The 20,595-nt window shown below is 41.4% G+C and overlaps 1 protein-coding gene across 1 annotated transcript; it reads right to left on the bottom strand.

Moving 5' to 3' along the window:
• Positions 1–66: 66 nt before the first annotated feature.
• Positions 67–17,991, bottom strand: ZNF410 (zinc finger protein 410). The gene is made up of 10 exons (XM_038137020.1): positions 17,941–17,991; positions 16,551–16,761; positions 7,690–7,825; positions 7,169–7,402; positions 6,688–6,879; positions 5,653–5,812; positions 5,217–5,398; positions 2,462–2,551; positions 1,252–1,377; positions 67–701 (listed from the first exon to the last, which is right to left on the bottom strand). The coding sequence occupies exons 2-10, from the start codon at positions 16,581–16,583 to the stop codon at positions 517–519; spliced, it is 1,338 nt and encodes a 445-aa protein (XP_037992948.1). The 5' UTR covers positions 16,584–16,761; positions 17,941–17,991; the 3' UTR covers positions 67–516.
• Positions 17,992–20,595: the final 2,604 nt, after the last annotated feature.

Genomic DNA, 20,595 nt, shown 5'->3' with positions numbered 1-20,595 from the left:
AGCTTGATATACCAAAACCATTTTGGAGAAAAATTACTGGGAAAAGCAGGAACAGAACACAGCAAATGTAACCAAATGATATCAAGTAGTACATTTATTTCATATAGTAAGTCAGCTTCTGACAGTGAGATGTATTAGAATATAGTCTCTGAAGGTAAAGGGTGGAAGGAAGGCCTGTTGCTCAAGATACTGAATATTTGAACAGTGCCTAGCACAATGAGGTCCTGGTCCTTAGCTGGGGCTCCTAGGTGCTCCAGCAAAACAAACACTTTAGGCTTTAGGAGATGGACTGCATAAGCAGTTTTGAAATGGTGTTCCACAATATGGGCTAAGTGACACCTAAGCAGACTTCAAACTCCTTTCAAACTCTGCAAGAGAGAAACTTGGTCCAGCAGATCTTCTCCAACTCCAGTTTTAGGATTCATCCACTATCTACCCACCCCTCTGTGCACAGTTAAAGCAATGTTCATCCCACTGCAATCTGGTGAGCCTCAAGGAGGAATGATCGATCCCATCTCAGTCACCACATATAAGAGGGCGGAAAAAAGAGCAGCTGGTCTCACCCTCTTCTACTCCAATAATTGACTCAGTGTCTGGCAGGTGCAGAGACTCAACACCAAGGCTGGGCTGAGAGTTCATGGAGATGAGATTCTTACTATGCACTGTCGATTCTTCCAGCAAACTGCTGCCCATCAGTGACTCTATTGTGAAAAAAAAGGGTAAAAAAGAATGCCCATGATGCAATTGCACTGCAATATAAGATACAATCGCTGCCCCACTTCAAGTCATACTGAATTCTTCCCCAGACACCTACTTTATCCATTCCTACTCTTTGGGCAGCCAGTGCTCTACTGGATGGAAAATACTATGTTTGTTGTTTTGAACCTTACTATGGTGGGATCTTATGCAGGATTGGCTTTCTCTTTAAATAAATCACATTGTGTAAAAACCCAAGCTGCTTGTAACAAGAAAACATAACCAAGGGGGAAAATCCACATAAAAAACCCCAACTAGATTCATATTGATTTTGAAAAAAATAAACATATCTGCCCCTTGACCACCATACAAAATTACATCTTTGTCTTCTGTCCTAGAAAAGGGAAGGGTAAACAGTCCTAATCTCCAAGAGGAATAGACTTTTGTTTTTTACTGGCTTGTGGTCTCATAGTATCAGGACAAACATCTTTTCTTCAACCATCCACTAATTTTTTTCCTGCACTTTTCCCCGAGTGTGTGTGCTCCCTTCTTTACCTGGCTGTTCTCGCTCCCTGCTGCCAGCTGTTCCAATTCGGGAGTGGTGTTTCCTCATATGCACATTTCTGCTACCACTCTGGGAAAATGTCTTCCCACAAATTTGGCACTGATGGGGCTTCACTCCTTGGAGTCAAAGAGGGAAGAAATATCCCAAGAATTACCAAACTGGAAGAAGAGACCTTATCAACTAAGAAACTGGTAACAGTTTTGAAATGGCTGTTAATACCACTGGTGGTAATCTACCAGTAAAACCAAATGAGATGTATTCCCATTTCCGGGAGGGCCATAAGCTTCTAGAACAGAAGAGCTTTAGATATCAGTAATGGCAGTTGTTGGATAACTCAAGTCTGAAGAATAACAAAGTCTTCAAGTCAGATTGATGAGAGGGAACAAGTTATTTGAAGTCATTTACTCATTGATATGGAAATACTTGATGTCCCACATCTAGAATAAAATGACCAGAGGGAAGCTGTCTCCTGCCATCACACAATGAATTGCAGCATCTGCTTTAAGTTACTGAGCAGAGACTTGATGATGACTTGTCACTGTGAAAGGATTTTCACTTTACAGAGCAGTTCATCATTTTCACAATACAAGCACGCTGTCCATACTTCTTGGCTCAATGGCAGGGAAGCCAAGGAGACAGGACAGAAAAAGCATGGAGAACTCAATCCCAAATGTTATTACCTCAATAAAATCTCCCATTCCCCAAACATGCCATTTTCATTGTGTGCTGATGATATTTAAGACAGATCAATCAAAACAGAAGGCACAGGCTTTGAAACACTTGTGAAATACATTTCCACCTAAACCTTTTGTCCAATTACAAGTATGTAGTAGGAAAAATTAATGGAAAAGTCTACCTATGGCAGAAACCCACTTAAAAGCGATTTCAGATTCAAATGGCTGTGGTTAATATACAGAGATGCTAGAGTCTCTCTTTTAAATAACCAAATGGCAGCTATGAAAAAGTTATTCAACTTCATGGCATTTTAGAAACAATTTTTAAAATGTAGTTTCAGTTTAGAAACAGAAACAACCTAAAAAATTAAAGTGTACAGGCTACAGGCACCATGAAAGGTAAGCCAAAAAACACTATGACCCGAAGTTCTGTAGAAACCAGGATTTTTCTTAAGGAAATCAAATCAAAGTCCTACAATAAAGGTCTTTTTTCAGACAGATCACAGAATGTCAGATGGACTCTTACCTGAGTGGACAACCAAATGTTTCCGAAGACTGGAGTATTCAGCAAAGGAGCGACCACATCCCTGTGCCTGACACAGAAAGGGTTTTTCCCCTACAAGGGAAAAGTAAATTCTTAGACTTAGTAAGTTCTTTTGGGATCACAACTTAATCTGATTGCCCAAGTCCCTGAGAACAGCCTGGACATCTTTACTCCTTTCTCCCGTTTGGCCTTACGTATATCAGAGTTCCATGGAAATTGCACATCCTTCCTAAGTGCCTTAAGGCTTTTACAGCATTCTCTTCACCAGAAGAAACAGAGGCATTATTTTAAAATATTCTTACACCATCATTTATCGAAACAGAAGCAAGGGACCACTGTTTCTAGATAATCTTCCAAGTATATAAATAATAATAGAGTAATATAAAACTATTTGATCTGTGATGTATCTTCTATTTGCAGTTCTTAACAACCAGCTCTCTGTTCCACACACTCACAGGCTCCTGCTCCCTTTCTGCCTCTCAGTGCCAAGAATCCCATTAACTGTATTTCCCTTCATATCAGATTCTATACTTTATTTCAGATCAGGCTGAACTTGCCAAAATCCTGTGAGAGATGTGTCAGTCATTTATATCTATGTGAGGAGGAACTGTAATTCAAGGCACAAATTGTTCTCATGGGCTGAAGTTTATATCCCAGCTATTTTTGATTTATTTAAAGTATGATAAATTGGGAGGTTACTACATTAATGCAGTGCAATAAAATTAATCTGTTTTGAACACTCTCTTAATAAAGCTAGACATAACTTTTGCCTGCAACATCCCACTAAAGAACTCAATATACTATGTTTAACACTATGATTTCAAGTCTTTAACTGGACCCCTGTACAAGAGTAATAGCAAGACCACAGGAGATTAAGCAAGCTATTTTAACAATTTATTGTACAACATATATGTAGTTCTTTCAGAGTAAACTTGTTTTTAAAGGTATTTCTGCTGTGACTTTGTCTTTAGAACTCTTCTCCCTACAGCTCATTTATTAGCCTCTTATTTACAATAGCATTTGACAGCTGTAAGCAAAAGGGATCAACACAGCATGTTCCAATTGGTGTTACAAAGCTGAAATATGTAGCAGAATCTCAAACACTGATTGTACTTTCTGGCTTGCTATAAATCTTTAAAAGTTTGGAAAAACTACCATTGACCTAAATAACAGCACAGGTTCCATCTATAAGACACCCTAGAGCTATTTACACCTGCAATTTGATAACACCTTTGATCTGATCAAACTCTTAATTCCACATTATCCGTTTGCAGTTTAGAAAGTTACTATTTACTTCCCCAGAAGCTACTACTCTGCTGGCTGCAGAATGCTCTCTTATCAGGGAGGATTGTGCATGTATCAGCTGGGCCTATTAACTCAATCTGCACCTTGGCTGGGAGCTGTAAGTGCAAAAGAAAACTGCAAAAAAATATAGCTGCTGTTACTACACATTCAAAATTTTATTATTGGTATACACAATTTTTAACTACATCCCAACATCTGCCCCCAAACCATGTGTTCCAGCTAGACTGCATATACTTTAAAATAGCAGCCTTTTCCCATGTGCATCAACACACCACACACCATACGGTCGTGTTTAAGGAAGGCAGAAGGCACAAACAGCTGCTGGTGACCCACATAATCTGTCATTTCATTTTACCAGGGAGGCCTTGTTCTCGCACACTTGTCAAGGTTATTTTGAAATGTTAACCAACTGTAATACAATGCTTGCGAGGCCATCAGGGAATCTCTAACAATATTCCAAGAAGCCTGAACTGGGCCATTTGTCTGAGTGTTGTGATTACCCCAAGGCTTAAAAAAACAGATTATTCACTATGAACTTTCCAGGCCATTAATTAAATTGCTGGTCACTATTATATTGCTGGTCATTGCAACAGTAACTTTTGTGCCTCTCACAAACAACTTTCTAGTACAAAAACAGCTAAAGCACTTTGGCTGCTATACCATCTTCTAAAAATACTGACAAGGCAGGACCATATTCTCCAGAGGAGCCATCATAAACAAACCATGTATAAAATACAGTACTATGAAATAAAGGTTCTTGTTTTATTTACTATAAAAAGCTGAGCATGAATTGAGAGTATACAGGCTCCAGCATACAGTAACATCCCAAATTAGCATTGGTGCAAACAGAAGTTTGCACACCATAATGCTGCCTTCTAATTAATGCTTTTATCTACTTTTCTTTGCTACTCATTCCACTGCATTCCTCATTTCCCTGTATGTCATAAATGTAGTCATTCTACAAGCAGCATAGGTAACACAAGCTAGTAAGTCAGGCAGATGTCAGTACAGCTCCTACTATCTAAGCTATTGAGCCTTTCAGGAGTTTCAAATAACCTCTTTACAAAACACAATTTCATAAGTCATGCTCACTAACTATTCCCTTGGTAACAGTCTAGTTTCACACAGCCCTCCCTCCATCACACTAGTGGAAGGGAATCTTCAGAGTATGCATCTGAGCAGAATACAGCATCACCACACACTATTTGAAAGGTAAAGCCTGTGTGAAACTATACAAGGACAGTAGAAGACATTAGCACTTGATTTATCTGACCTACAGATCAAGGTGAATTGACAGAAAAGGGACATTAATGGAGGGCAGATGTAAACAACATAATACTTCCAATAGTTTGAGGACAGAGGAGGAAGTGGTTTATTCCTCAGGAAAGACCCCACCTCCGCAGACCACAAATAGGTGAGGTCTAAAACACACCAGTGTGAATTCGTAGGTGGTTCTTCAGATTTCCAGCTGTTGTGAACTGTTTACCACAGCCCAGTTCTGTGCACACAAAGGGTTTTTCACCATTGTGAGTTCTCATGTGCACCTTCAGCCTCTGCAAGACGTAGAAACTTTTTCCACAACCTTCTGCTGGGCAGGTGAAGGAGCGGTCGTTACTGCAAAACAACAAAAAGCTGTTTAATTACCATGAACACTCATGCTTCATGAACACTTATATTTAATAAAAGAAAGAAGACAAGTATCTAATCCAAGTTTTTCAGCATAATTGACTTACAGCCCTCAACAGATCTAATATTTATATGAATAATGCCAGGTCTTCACAGCTTGTTAATGTCAAAACGTAACATTATCTTAAATACAGAGTGCATTTTTTCAAGGTCATAACAACAAATAGCTTCACTCTGCTCACCGGTGTGTTTTCAGATGATACTTGAAGTGAGCTGGCCATACAAATGTCCGATCACAGCCCTCAACTGTGCACTTCAGCTTTCTTTCCACACGAGATAAATGAGGAATGGGGCTTGAATCTTTTGGCTGACCATCTCCTGTGCAAAGATGAACATTTTCCCCTGGAAAAAAAAGCCCATTGAAATCTAAAAAATATACAGATTACTATAATGTGGCAAATTTAATAGAAAAAACAGCACCATATATGATACAGGATAGTAAATCAGGTGTGTGTCCGGCAACTAACTGTTTAGGATGTCCTACATGCTGCTGCCTAGCAGAGATGCATATCCTATACCAGAGATCAGACACAGACTTGCAAACCCTACCAGGCCCAAAAACTATTCCCAACAAGCCATCTGGATCAGATCAGCTGCTACCAGATAAGGCTTATCACAAAAAGAACAGAAAGCCAATGCACCAGAAATTGTAAAAATGGTCTCAATATCAATATCAAACAACCAATTTTAACTAGCAGTCAACTTTCACCTATTAGCTAAGCCGCTTTTAAAAACATCGCAGCTAAAATAAGAGATATTGCATTTGTGTGCAATTATTTATTAAAATAATTAAGTCAGAAAGCATGTGACTAAATCCAATTATGAATTCTCCAGAAAACTGATCTCCAAACTCAGTGGAGCTAAAAAGAAAGTATAATTCACAGTATGTATTAAAAATAGGCTCTTAAAAGTGAAAATGAAAGTTGAAAAACAAGCAGCTGCAGTCAGCAAGAAGATATTCTTTACATGTACTGGAGAACTAGTAGGCTACAATGAACAGATGGTTCCACTAGAGTTCATTCCCCAAGAAAAAATGAGAAGCCTATTTATAATGAAGAAAAAAGCATAATTGTTCTGTGTAATTCTGTCACTGATGATTTGAAGATGTCATAACTGATTCAAAGCAAGAGAGAATTAAAGAGAGGAAGAAACAATGTGAAACTAGGGTTCTTGTATGGAACATTCAACATTTGAGACACAATCTGTGGATCTCCTACCATTATTGCTTGCTTTGGCATTCTTTGCGAGCTGTGCCCGAGTGGCAGCAATTAAACTGTCATGGGCCAATTCTTGCACTCGTAGGAACCATGGGGTACTGCTGTCTGTGCTATCATGGGAGAGAAAGTCATTGCCAGAATCTTCTGCTTCATCTTGAACAAACACCAAGTGCTCTGCAGGAGACCCCAGCCCTAGAAAAGAAGACAAATTTGTGAAACAATAATGTAACAGAGGGAAATTTCTTTTGTTTCTCAGAGATTAGTGTTCATAGCATGGATGAAATAGCTGCCCTGAAAAAGTCTCCACTGACCTCTACACTGTAGAAAGATGTTGATGACAAAATGCTCCTAAAATATCCAATAATGCCCAGCAAATTTCATGATTTTTCCTCTTCATAAGCAGCAGGGACAGAGTTGTACTTGTATTTCCTGCATTCTGCTGAGACATATCCAGCCAGATGACAAACAGAAGGACAATTACCTGCTCTTGTTAGGTTGAGAAGAATGAATGAAGTGCTGTCGCTGGGCTGGAAGTCTTGCAATAAACTAGAAGTTTCTGGAGTTGACAGAAGTTCAGATGTTTTCTGTACATTCTGTGCCCTTGTTTCCTCTCCATCAGGGCCTACATTTACCTGGAGACTTCTCAAGACAGCAGATGAAGAAACATCTTTGGAAGAGTTAGTGTGACTTGGAGAAGTGAGATCTCTTTCATCATCTAATGAGGAAAGTGAAACCAGAGTAAATAAAAGTATAAATACACTATGACTAAAGGACACCTATGAAATTATTTTTCCTAAGAAAAAACCCCAGAACTTGAAACAGAATGGAGGAGGAAGTTTCTAACTAGTCAGACTTCACTATTAAATGGGAAGATTCAGTCACTCTGCTGAACTTGTTCCTCCATCCTGAATCTCTTATCAGCAAGAGAGTGGGGCCAGAGTGGTGAAGTAAAGACAGCTGTATGAAGGGCAGGGTCACAAAGATCTGCCACACAGATTTTACCTGGCAACATGAGTCTGTTGCATTCTGAGGTCTCAGTAACAGGAAGCAGAGAGAGACAGGTGATGTCTTTTGGTTCTGATTCCACCAGTCCTTGTCCCAGTGGAATAGAAGTATTTTGAACAAACTGAACCAGCAGCTGAAAAAACATACTGAAGATTAGGTCAAAAGCAGCACAAATCATTTTAAAAGGTACTAAATCCAGTCAATCCAGTAGTCCCTACTGTCTTGTAGGAGACATTGAATATAATACCATGAATTCACACAGATATAAATGGAAAGTTTTCAATTTTCATTAATACAAGGAAAGAATTGTTTGTCATCTCTGAAGTACCTACAAACTTCTCATTCAACATATAATAAACAGCTCTGGATCATTGCAAAGTAAGTCTAGTTAGGCTATATTTCTTTTTAATTAACATTTTACCACTTGATATTTATTATGGTCTAACATTTCAAGGTAATGTTTTCCACACTCAGCCTTTGGTACAGGTATTTTTTAAATCGTTGTCTTTAAATACTTAACTGAAAGCTGGCCTTTTCTAAATTAAAAAAAAAGCAATCAGAAGACTAGTTATGAAGATGTCTATCATCTGGCTACTCAAAAGCAGATAACAATCAGAGAAACACGGTTGGGATGACAAAGGGAAGAACACAGACAGCCTTACCCATCCAAATCAACTACACCTAAAACCATCAAAGATGGACAACCAACCCACCCACTAAGGGGATTAACAGAAGAAACCCTCTCCAAAATACTACACAAAACAAGGGGGACTATTGCATAAAGAGGTACAGGACAAACTGAGCTGCATTCCCTGGGGAGGAATTTGGGACTGGTCAAAAGATTTGGAGGGATTTGTACAGGACTTATTAAGCATTGTTTAAGGGAAAGGCCAAAGGCAGGAAAAGGAAAAGATCAAGATGGATCAGGGCAGAACAAACATAAGAAAATGGAGAGGGAAGGATAAAAGGGGCCCATTGCACATAAGCAGGAAGTTGGTCAATTCAGTTGTCTGGCACAGCCTAACTCTTACACTCCATCCTGTCTTCTTATTCAACTCCATTCTCACCTGCTTCCTGTGTGGTCCTGCTCTCTACAGTGGGTCTCTAGTGGCACACACTAATTTCTAGTGTGTGTCATATGCTAATGAACCCCAAGCCAGCCTAGTTAGCAAGTGAAATGAGAAGTGTGGAGATAGATCCCCAAGAAATCCATTAAGGTTTTCCTTAGGCAGCAACCCTTGAACACAGAACCAGGTACTTTGTGCTGCCCGTGTTTATGAGGATAAAGCTACAAGCACTCAGCCTGTGTTCATTTTGATTTAACAAAGGAAGTGCTGCTGAGAGTTAGGAGGTAACACAGTCCAACTTTTGCAATGGACTGAAAAAATTCTGTGAACTGCATGAGCTTTTTTAAACACAGTCTCAAATCCCTCCCCTGTAGGGATTTACACTTCAGAAGGACAGAAGGGGGCCAGCTGTAACACACCCAGACACATACTTCACTCAGAGAAAATACTGCTCAAACCCCATATGTAGGATCTATTTGTTTGCCTTCAAGTTCTATCAAACAAATTAACTCACATACATTCTCAGGGTTTTTTTTAAACACTGAATGAAGAAATATGGACAATAACAATACACTGAAAAGTTAAACCTCAAGTTCCTTATCTCTAGGAAACTCCTTGACAAAAATCCTGCATTCTGCTGATTCTGCTGCTGTCTAGCAAACAACTGTATGTAGCAAACTTTTATCTTTGGCATTTAGAAGGAAATTGCACAAGATAGTTATTAAAAAGCCACTACCCTCATTGTGACACATTTTAACACGCAGTCACAGAGAGCCCAGATGGAGTTGTCTGTGCAGTGAGATAGTTCATCAGTGTCAAAAGAAAAAGACTAAAAAATCCTGACGTGCCCATTGTATATTTGTGATTAAAACCCAACAGTCACAGGTAATTTGATTCTTATTTTGTATGTTGTGATTGTCTTAGTACTTCCTTTTCAGAACTATTGGCATCTAATTCCAAATTATTCCTATGGCAAACAGCAGCCTTTTGAGTCTCTCTTACACCAAGAGAAAGTCTGTTAAATCAAAGAAACTGTAAAGAAAACTTAGTATTTTGTGCTCTGATTTCTCTATGTTCATTTCCTTTCACAAAAACACTAGAAATACTGATGCTTTCACAAACACTTTTACTTCAAAGAGCTGCTGCTGCTCTAGGAATCCTGAAGCTTTAACAGCCCTGATTGGTCTCCCTGGGACCAACACCCACACTGTCTCCCTAGGGGCTCCCTTTAAGCTCAGCCTGGGCCAGTCATTCCCTTCCTAAGTTGTGCTGTAGGTTTACCTGCCTCAAGCCCTGTCTACTGGATGAACCTCAGATTTACTGCATCTGTGTCTCCAGCCCCATCTTCTGCTGCTCCTGCCTGGATTCTGCATAGACCCTGGACTGGTTCACCACTTTGCCTTATCTAGGGCTGAGGGCTGTGCATTCCAGCACCGGTCTCTGCCTTCTGTGCTCAGGTGCTGCACTACTGTGCCCTGGTCTGTGAGGGCACTGCCTGGGCTGGGATCACCACTGACTGCCTGCTCACCCTCCCTTAGGAGCAGGCTGTCATCACTGACAATTATGAAGCTACAAATTAAGTCTTGTAGTCATTCAGATGGCAATGTGCCATTTGAACTAGGCCACAAGCCAGATGGCAGTTTGAAAGGTTAGAATTGTTTCATCTTAGATATAAGATTATCCAGAGGACCTAGCAAGAAGATGAATCTATTTTTATGTTGTCAAAAAATACATAAGCAATAAGAGACAGTCCCCCTCAGGGCCATGCATTCTAATTTAGGATTAAAAAATAGGAGAAAGAGAAGTAAAAAGAGAGTTAGGAATAATGTGCAAGGCAACCAGAAAAAAGAAGTAGAGACTAAAAACTGTCTAGCAGTTAAGCACTAAGATAGATCTAAATTATTGGATTCTTTTATGTTGATGAGCCCTACTGCTTCTTACTCCACCATGAAACACCTGTTTTATGGACTTGCCTATTTTTATACAAAAATACCTAAATGAAACTTGCCTCCTACAAGCAGAAAGCTTTGCTTCAAACCTTCCACTTCAACATAGCAACATTAAGCCACTAGAGAAAAGCAAAATGCAGCAACCACAAACAGATGCTCAGAAGAAAGAAATCCCTTTTAATTTGCTTTGTAAAGTAATGACAAACTAGTACAGAGAATTATGAGAGGGCAAAAAAAGCAGAAGGAAACAAACCGACATGAATCATGCCCATTGTTAAAACGTGGAATAAAAAAACCTCAACCCTTCATATAAACTAAAGCAAACCAATCATCAACTCAAATAATTCGGACAAAATAAAAAGTTTTCACGTTAGTTTTATCTTGACAGATTTTTCCTAAACCTTCCTGTCCAAAATCATTGAATACCTTTGTGGACAACTACAGCAACTGGAATACAGGAAAGAACTCATTACAAACATTGTGTCATGCTGTTTTAAGCTTCTTGCAATAGGGTTTTGCAGCTGAAAGTAAATAGGAAATTATAAGGGTATCTGGTAATTGGCTTCTCAGCACAGAAATCTAGGAACAGGACAGGTGATAAATCAAATGCACAGATATACAAACACTAACAAACTCTAGCAAATTGCAGACAAGAGAGAGTAAAAATACCCAGAACTCCTGGGATACTGATGGATAGGCCAGTACAGGAATAACTTGAGTGAGACCTTGAAAAATATTCAACCAGAAACTTTGTAAGAAATAGGAACAACGCTATCTTAGGTTACAAGAACCCATGTCTCATTGGCAAGAGCAAACTTCCTATGGGATAGGGAGGAAATTCTGGGACTGGGTGAAACATCAAGGTATCTTGAGTGGAGACTGTGGGATTGTCAAAAACTTACAGATATTTAGGGGAAGGACCAAAGACAAGGAAATGGAGGGATTATAGGAGAGAAACAGCTATTGGGAACAGAAAGGGGATTGGGGATAATACTGGTTGACCACATTAGCAGGCTGCAGGTTGCTGCTCTGCATCACCACTGGAGTCTATCTCATCCTCTCTAGTGCTTTCTGCTCCTAAATGGTTTCTGCATACATTCATTTGATTAAATTCACTTTGGCATAGCCTGTGAAATAGAGAAAAACACCATCTGCAAACCCAAGATCCGGGCCAGAGGTTGAATTAAAAAACCCAAGGCCTGGAGATGGATACTGGAAGGACTCAAGGTTTGGCAAAGAGTGGACAGATGCATGACTACAAGTATGCATGTCAGCCAAGGGAGGGCACGGTGTGATACGCTAGCAAATGCCAAGCCCTTTTACCTCATAAGTAGGGACAGGATTAGGCCATTTGTGGCCTTTCTTTCCCATAGGAATGCCATTTGTGTTTCAGTGTGCTGGCAAAAGCCCTGTCCTGCCACACAGCCATAATGTCTGTACTGTCTATGCGTGCACAGGCACGTTTTTGCAGTTCAGGCCCAGGTGCACTTCTGTGTGCACCCAGGAACAGTCTGGTGGTCTCATGTCTGAAAGACCAGGAAGGCAGGGACCTCCTAGATGACACAGTTTGACAGATCCCATAAGCAAATAACACCTGGCATCACAAACATGCCCCAAATGGGCTGTAAATATTCCTGAGATGGTGACTGTAGAATTCCTACATAGGGAGGAGACCGATCCAGTATGACCAAAGTGCTACAATTTGTAAGCAAAGCAGACAGGTCATCTTGGGACACCAGAATAGTTAGAGAAAATGAATGTATAGAATATTAACAGATCATCAAAGGAATAATAAGACATGTGAGGTGGCTTTACTCTATACCTAAGACATCCCTTGGAATTTGAAATAAATTTTAATATTGCAAAAGGACATCCTTGACTTTAGAGATTGAACTTTATGGGATAGATGTGAATCATACAGATGTGAATCATACTGAGAGCATCTATAATCCTTGGAAGGCAAAGTTCAGCTGCATCTTGATATAAGGAATTTTATTTTTGCTCTGCCATATCACCTTCTTGAATATTCCCTCCTTTAATTACTTCAGCTAAAACACCACATCACTGAAAATTCTGTAAATAATACAGACAATGAATATATTAAAATACATTAAATATATTAAAAATATAAAATATATATTGAAAAAGGTAAAATATTTATTGTCTCTTGTGACTAAGCAAATACTTGTTATCCCTGCTGGTCAACAAGATTATGACAGGGTCTATCACTGCAAGCAATGCAGAATGCTTGTGTTACCAAGAGACTTAAATAATGTCCCTGACCTAAGAAGAAAAAAAACCCCACAACAAACAACAACCAAAAAACTGTTTAAAGAACTGAGAACCTCTACTAGAAATCCTTAAAAACAACAAAAAAACCCAACAAAACTCAAAAAGAACCAACCAAACAAAACAAAACAACAACAAAAAAAAAAAAAAAACCACCAAAAAAAACAACCAACCAAAAAAATAAATCACAAAAAATCCAAAAAGAAAATCAAACCAAAACCCCAACCAGCCAACCAACCCAACAAAACAACCAAACCAGAAACAAATGATGATATGGCCACCTGGGATGGATCATCTTAAGTTTGCCCCATAATAGATGATTCAAAAGCCAAGAAGTGTCAGGCAGCTGCTTTGGCTGAAGTAGGGATTGCTGGGAGGGACAGGGCAAGAAGGTTCTCCAGAACCTCAGATCTATCCTCCCACTAGACAGCTGGAGAGCTAGACTAGATTCTCAGAGCAGCAGGGACCATGTCTTTAATCAAAACCATTCCTGTTCTAAATTTAACCAGTGAACCACAGCAAAATAAAGAGGTCAAAAGAAAATTTAGTGGGGGAGGAGGAGAAAGGAGGGGCTGGAGCTGAAGGGTGTGCAGGGCAGAAGGCTTGTTACCTAGAAACCAGGATGCCCTCCTCCCATACAGCCTCTGGGGAACTAATTAAATCACAAGTGTCTCTCCTTGTGCGTGCTGAGAAGGAGAGGCTAAAATACCCCTCTTCACAACAACTAATACCTCCCTTTTCAACAACTAATTCAATTTACAGAACAGAGTTGCAATTCATTTGATTATGCAAGTTACACCAAGAGCAGAAAGCACTCTGTACTGGACCAGTATGGCGGAGGTGACTGGGAAAAAAAACGTGCAAGTGTGATAAATCACCTTGAAGGCTTAAAGCACGCAAAATGCAAATGTTAGCAGTTCCCTGAGGAATGACAGTTACATAGCTTTGGGGGCAGGGAGTCCAGAAGAAAAAGCAGATCCATCTGTTCATACAATTGTCTCCAAGCAACTTTGTAACTTTCTATGAAGGGAGGATTCACCTCTACTCAAGCATTAAATATTCAATGGTATGTTGGTGGCTTCTTTAGGGATAAAACCAGTAGCAAAGAAGTCTAAGCAATAGAGACATAGTGCTTTGATTGTTATTATCTAGATGTCACAGAAATACAGCTAGCTGTTAATTAATATATTTCTCACATGGTAGGGTATATGAAAAAACATCTGTGGCCATAAGAATTGTGATGCCATGGCTCACTAGAGGATATAAAATCATTATTTACTTTCAGAGACATTTAAACTGCTATTCGGGAAAAGTGTAAAAAGGGCATCTACCAGTTTCACATCAAAGCAATACAAAATAGTACGAAGTTAACACCCAAGTTTCATAATCAGGACTAAAAAAAAAAAAGTGTATGTATACATGGAAATAAATCAAAATTTTTAGTATAAAATAGCCTCGATCAAGATTGAGGAATATGGTTTAGAAGACAGCATCTACAGAAAGGATGCCCTCTGCAACAACCACTGTAACTTTTATTATTTACCAGGCCTGATTCTTCTGGAGAATAAACCAGCAAACTCTTATTATGGGCTTGCTGGGAAGGAAATGCAACTCTACCATGAGGAAATAGGACTATTATGTAAACAAGCCTAATTAACAAATAGCTTACTCAAGTGGAGAAAAGACAAGGCCCTGTTACAGCTCCTATCTGAGGAATGAGCAATGAGCATTCCAACTGTCCTGGTCCTTGGCTGTCAGAAATAATCTAAGGGAACCCATCCATTCACAGACAAAAGTAACAAAGTCCTCCCACCTTATGGTTCAGAACTCAGAAGAATATTGATAGAATGTACGAGATATCAGTGACAAGGCAAGAGAGAGGAACTCTTTGCAGATCGTGCTGAGACTACTCAGAGCTGCTACGAATTTGCAGCTACTTTTCCTGAACAGTGTGATTGGAAAGGATTTGGCTGCTCTGTTAAGAAACAAATGCCTTAACATATCACATGAGCTGTAATGAATTACCAGCACGTAATCATCATTCTTTTTAGAGTACCAGTTTAAGATACATGCTGCATTGCTTATAGGGACAGAAACTCAAGACTTTTGTTGAGAAGACTAAAAAAAAACCCACTCAATTAAGTCTTGCAAACTTCCCCAAAAGGTATTTCATAGCTGTACTGTGTCCTTTGCTCTAGGACTTTAGCCATCTGCAGAGGTAAAGCTGAGAACCAGGAAAAGCAAGAACACCAAGTGATACAACCCCTGCATTTTTGAGTGGGGAAATGCAGAGAGAGCTAGCTAATGGCCATTCAATACAAAAAATAAGGCAAGAAATAGGAGAGGCAGCTCGTGGTGGTGTTGAATGTAACAAACTGCAGACACTTGTATCTAGCATTTTACAGGTAAGAGTAACAAAACCCAGAACTCCTCAGCAACTGATTAGTGAGCACTGATAGAGTGACATCTTGTAAAGGTTCGATCAGAAATATTAACTGGTAAGAGAAAGAGCTACTATGGCTTATCAGAATGGGTTCCATACAACAGATCAAACTTACTATCCAATAGAACAAGGACAGCAGGATGTGTTAAGCTTATGTGTTAAGCTATGTTTAGGGGAAGGATCAAAGGAGGAATCAAGGGAGATAAATGAACCAGGGGTAGGGGGGAGAGAAGATACTCCAAACATATGTTTGCTGGCTGCTAGTCAGTACACTGCCGTGCCTGATCACTGCAGTCCCTCCTATCTAATTACCAAAGACATTCCTAAATATTCTACCCACAAGTGAGTCCACTGCTAGTGAGCTTCTAGTTGATTAATGCAGGTAGGAGGCTACCACAGTCTGGGAAAAAAATCAAAAACTATTCCAGCCAGAAACTGGCTTAAAAGCCCTGGCTCTGGGCAGGACTGTAGGCCTGGCAGACATGTGAACGTGAGTAGGCACAAGAGTCAAGTGATGAGGGTGCAGCTATAGTCCACTAGCAAACCATAGCTGTTGATGCTTTCCCTGTGCATGTGATAATGTGTATGTTCATGCTTTACCTGTTTGTGGCCAGCTGTGCATGCACAAATGTCCCTGCAATTCATGCCCAGCTGAACCTGGAACAGTCCAGCAGCCTCACACCGAGCAACCGGGATCCCCTGTGGGCTGCTGCCTACCACTTCTGCCAACTGCTTAATGGAAACAGGACTGGCTGATGCTGATAGATTAATTCAGATTGTCCAAAACCAAGTAGAGTCAATTTGGTTTGAGGGAAAGAAATAGTCAATTTGTTAATTTATTTTATTCTCATAACAAAAGAGTGCTGTAATAGTGGAAAAATTGTAACCTGAGAACAGGCAAGAATATTGGCTGATACTTGAAAGGAGGTGAAAAAAACTTGCAATATTTTCTAATTTTTTACCATTCAAATCAAAGCATGGAAGCATTAGAAGAGGTCACTGAAAACACTTGGAAAATTAGTACGTAAGCAGCAATGTGAGTAAACTCATTGACTCTAAGAGTTGCCCATAAACATTCCTGGGAACCAAACTCAGTTCATAATTGCTCACCTCAGGTTTGGATTCTAACTCATCCGATAACATTGATTCAAGTGTCCAACTCCTGCAGCTGTTCTCAGCAAGGCACAGATTTTTTTTTTAATGATTTTTTTTTTAGTTCAGAGAGAACAACACTCCCTGCTTATTTTCATATTTTCCTAAGTGCAAACCAGTGTGGTGGTCCTTCTGCAAGAAGCTCTGCTGCGGAAATAATTAATTTAACCTAAAACAACAAAAAAGGAAACATAAAGAAAGAGGAACTGAAAAACAAGAGCAAAGCAAAAAGAAGTGAACATGTGTTGATGCAACTGTAAAATATACTTTGAGGTATCGGTAAAACTCATTAACTGAGGTTCCTGGATTTCTATTTTCACTGAATCAAGAAAAGAGCCTTTAAAAATTAATTTAATGGTGTTGAGATGTTATTTACCACATTTTCTTTGAAATCACTAATTTTTAATGGATAATTGCCTTGTTCATTCTGGAAACTTATGGGATCAACTGCAAATCACATAAAGTATGCAAGATATGAGGAAGCTGAATTCTTAGCCCACAACACAGTGGAATTATCCAAATTATTGATAAAAGGAAGCCATACATAAACAACCTGTCAGCAGCAAACATCACTTCTTCCTATCAGTCGAGATATTTCACAGAATCAGAAACTGAAATTCCTGATGAGCCCAGATAAAAGAACTTATTTCACAAATACCCATATGATGCTTGTGCTAAAAGGGAAACATGAGAACAAGCTTTTCTTGCCCGCTGGGAAAACACTCAAACACTGCCGATGGGAGAAAAATGTGAACTACATACAGTTTTTTCCCTTTTCCAACACAACTACCAATCTATTGACTACGCTAAAAAGTAACAAGAATACTGGATGAGCTAAAAAGGAGAACCTAAAAGCTTTCCTCTCACACTCCTGACAGCAGCACTGCAGCACGGAGCTTCACTTGCCGCGAAGGGGCAAGACACCCCGCACGCGAGCGAGCGCAGAGGAACTCAGCCCTCCGCACGCCGCGGGCCTGGCCCGGCGACACTGCCGCGGCCACCCGCTGCTCCTGCCAGCCCGTGCCCGCCAGGCGGGCCCCGAGTGACCCACGGGGACAACGCCAGCGCCGCCAGGCCCGGCTGCCCACGCCCCGGCCGGGAGGAGCCCGGCGGAGGCCCGGGGAGGAACGGGGGCAGGGCGGAGCGCCGAGGCCCGGCGGGGCAGGTGCCACCCGCCCCAGGGCGCGGGTCCGGCCGCAGCCGTGAGGGGCGGCCCCGGCAGCGGGGACAGGAAGGGCAGGAGGGCCGGAGCGTCCCCCCGCGCTGCGCGGCTCGCCGGGCTCCCGCAGCCCACAGGGGTCGGCAGGTCCCGCAGGAGCGGCCGGACCACCCCCAGCACCCGCCTTACCGGCATCTCCGCCGCCCGGACGTGACGAGCCCCGGCCGGAAACACCGCGCGGGTCCGGGCGAGCGCGGGGCGGGGCGACGCTGCCGCCCGCCGCCGTCTGCTCCCCCGCCCCGAGCAGAGGGGCCTGGGCTTTTCCCCGGTTCCCTTGCGATGGTTACCGGGACTGCAGTACTTAGCTGCAGCCTGATTCCTCTTCAAGTAAACCTTTTTTTATATGGATTGTTACCGTACAGGTGAATAGTGTGCCGGAACCTTATGGAAACGTTCAGTCTGCTGAGCTCCTTTTTTCCACATAAATCAACGCGGAAGACACATTAACCCAGTTTGTTAGAGCACACGTGGAAACACCGCTTTCCTACTAATACTTGGTTTCTGTTTCTGCTTTGCTCTGACTTGCTGCTCTGTCCTTGCAGATAGTGATGGGAAACTCCAGGAGTTCACTGTAGCTCACCAAAAACATATACCAAGTTAGTAATTCCAGAGACGTACATGTCTTTGCAATGTACCTAAAAAAACCAATAAAGAACTGAGTAATTTTAAAAACTTGCACTTTGGTTTTAGCTCGTCATCTGTACGTGACCAGGACAGAGCACCTGAAGAAGCTGGCAGCCTCTGGTCTTGACATTAGGAGCTGAATCAGTGACCTTCAGGTCCTGTAAACTTTAACTCGGTTATGGCTAGCCCGTAGCTTTGGAGCCATATGTGACTCTTGACTCCCATGCCAGCACAGCTGCTCGTGGCACACTCCTGCTGCTGGTGCTGGTAGGCAATGAAAACCATCATGCCATGGATGGAACCCAACAGCAGCTGTCAAGGCTAGCAAAATCAGGTTTCCTGAGGCTCCCTCAGAGCACAGCCTCTTCTGATCCACGGTGGACTGCAAAAAAAACCTGTGGTCGCTTCTTGGTAAATGGCTGTCATCTCTTGCCTTGAACTACTTTGGAATGGTTTCTTTTTTTCCAGCCCCTCCAAGATGTGCAATATGGCTTCACTGCCTTTCAGAACACATGAAAATTTGATTTGCAGCGTCAAGATTCAACACTTATCTCCCTCAGCTTTAAATGTGCAGTGAGTGGCTTAATGGAGAAGTCATACTAGCAGCCTAGCACTTCAGCAAAAAGACTATTGACCAGCTGGAGCCGCCTGGTAACTCCATGAAGTCTGCAAGCAAGTTAGATGCATGTCTTTTTCTGCGGTAATTATCCCATCAGCTTGCAGGCATTGCATTAATACTAACAAAAGCCTGCACTGTGAAATCAATTTTCACTCAAGCTGAAGCACATTTCTGTTGTACAAGGCAGGGAAAAGTGATTCCACACCCAGAATCAACAGCCTCAGAGACTGGGCTGCCTCAGTGCCATTCTGGCCCTGCAGATGGATTCTATCAGGGAATCTATAAAGTCTGGCATTTATCATATTGGACCACTCAGCCACAGTTGTGGCGACCTGAAGCTTTAGACAGATTCATTTATTTAAGCTTACGAAACTGAAAGTAATAGCTTCTGAGACTGATTTTTTTAACACAATCCCAAAAAGCTGGAGCTCATTAAATGGCCATGCAGCAGTAACAGTAAAAAACCATTTCACTGTACTGTGGAAATACATTGAGGACTATATTCAGTGCAGGTAGCTTGGTTTGCAGCTGCAGTGTAAGCTGCAGACCAAGCTCTCTGGATGGCTGGAGTCCGAGGCAAGAGGCCATGAACTGCCAACCCTTTGACAAGCTCAGGGACCCGTGGCCCAGCCAGGTGACCAGACACTCAGAGACATGGCAAGAGCCAAGGATGCCCAAATGTTCCCATGCTTAGACTGTGAGGGTATAAAACCCAGGGTTTCCTTTGTTTGGGATCCAGCTCAAGCTGTTTAGTCATTTCACCAAGACTGGATTATTTTAAGGATTGGGATCAGTGAGACTCTGTTATGGGAAACCTGGCTTTGATTTGGTAAGGAAACCTTGTCTGACTGTGTATGGGTGTGTGTGGGGAGTCAGGCTCACTGCAGCTGCCCACTGGGAAGGGATTTCGGTCCCAACTTAGGTAGGTGAGAGTATGACTGTCAGAGTAGCTCCTGGATGGTCAGACAGGAAAGTTTCCCTAGCACAGCGTGCCATTTTATTACTGATCCAATACAATCCAACAGAGTTAACAATAAATGCAGAACTACTAACTTCATAAACTCAACTTTTCTTGATGCTACTGTGGTAATCCAAAGGAACTGAATCATAAAGCTTCATGCTGTTTTACATTATGATACTCAGTAATCTTGGAAGTCCTTTGACTCATCACCAGCTCAACAATGGGGAGTCGTTGAGTAGGTATTAAAATATGGAGACATGTAGGCGCATAAGTTCCTTTCATTTGCATCCTTCTAGGCCAGATGAGTTTGGCTGCTTCAGAACTTGCATCTTGACTGCCTGGGGAATTTTGGTGGAATCCACAGTGGGAGTAACACAGCACTTAGCTGAGTTGTTTATGCTGGTTCAAATCACTTATGCAGGTGTGTGAGGCAGCACTGGTCCCTCATGAGAGAACTGGCTGGGAATTTCCTATAGTCTTACTTTCATAGCAACATCTGCCTCTACAGGCTCCTTCTCTCCAATCAAGGGGAAATGGAAGACACATTTCCCCCAGGACCAGACTCAAGAAAAGATAAGTG

The sequence above is a fragment of the Motacilla alba genome, chromosome 5 (genome assembly GCF_015832195.1).
Source record: "Motacilla alba alba isolate MOTALB_02 chromosome 5, Motacilla_alba_V1.0_pri, whole genome shotgun sequence".
Classification (NCBI taxonomy): Eukaryota; Metazoa; Chordata; class Aves; order Passeriformes; family Motacillidae; genus Motacilla; species Motacilla alba.
Note: the sequence above shows the minus strand (reverse complement) of the source record. Positions and strands in the feature narration are given on the sequence as shown.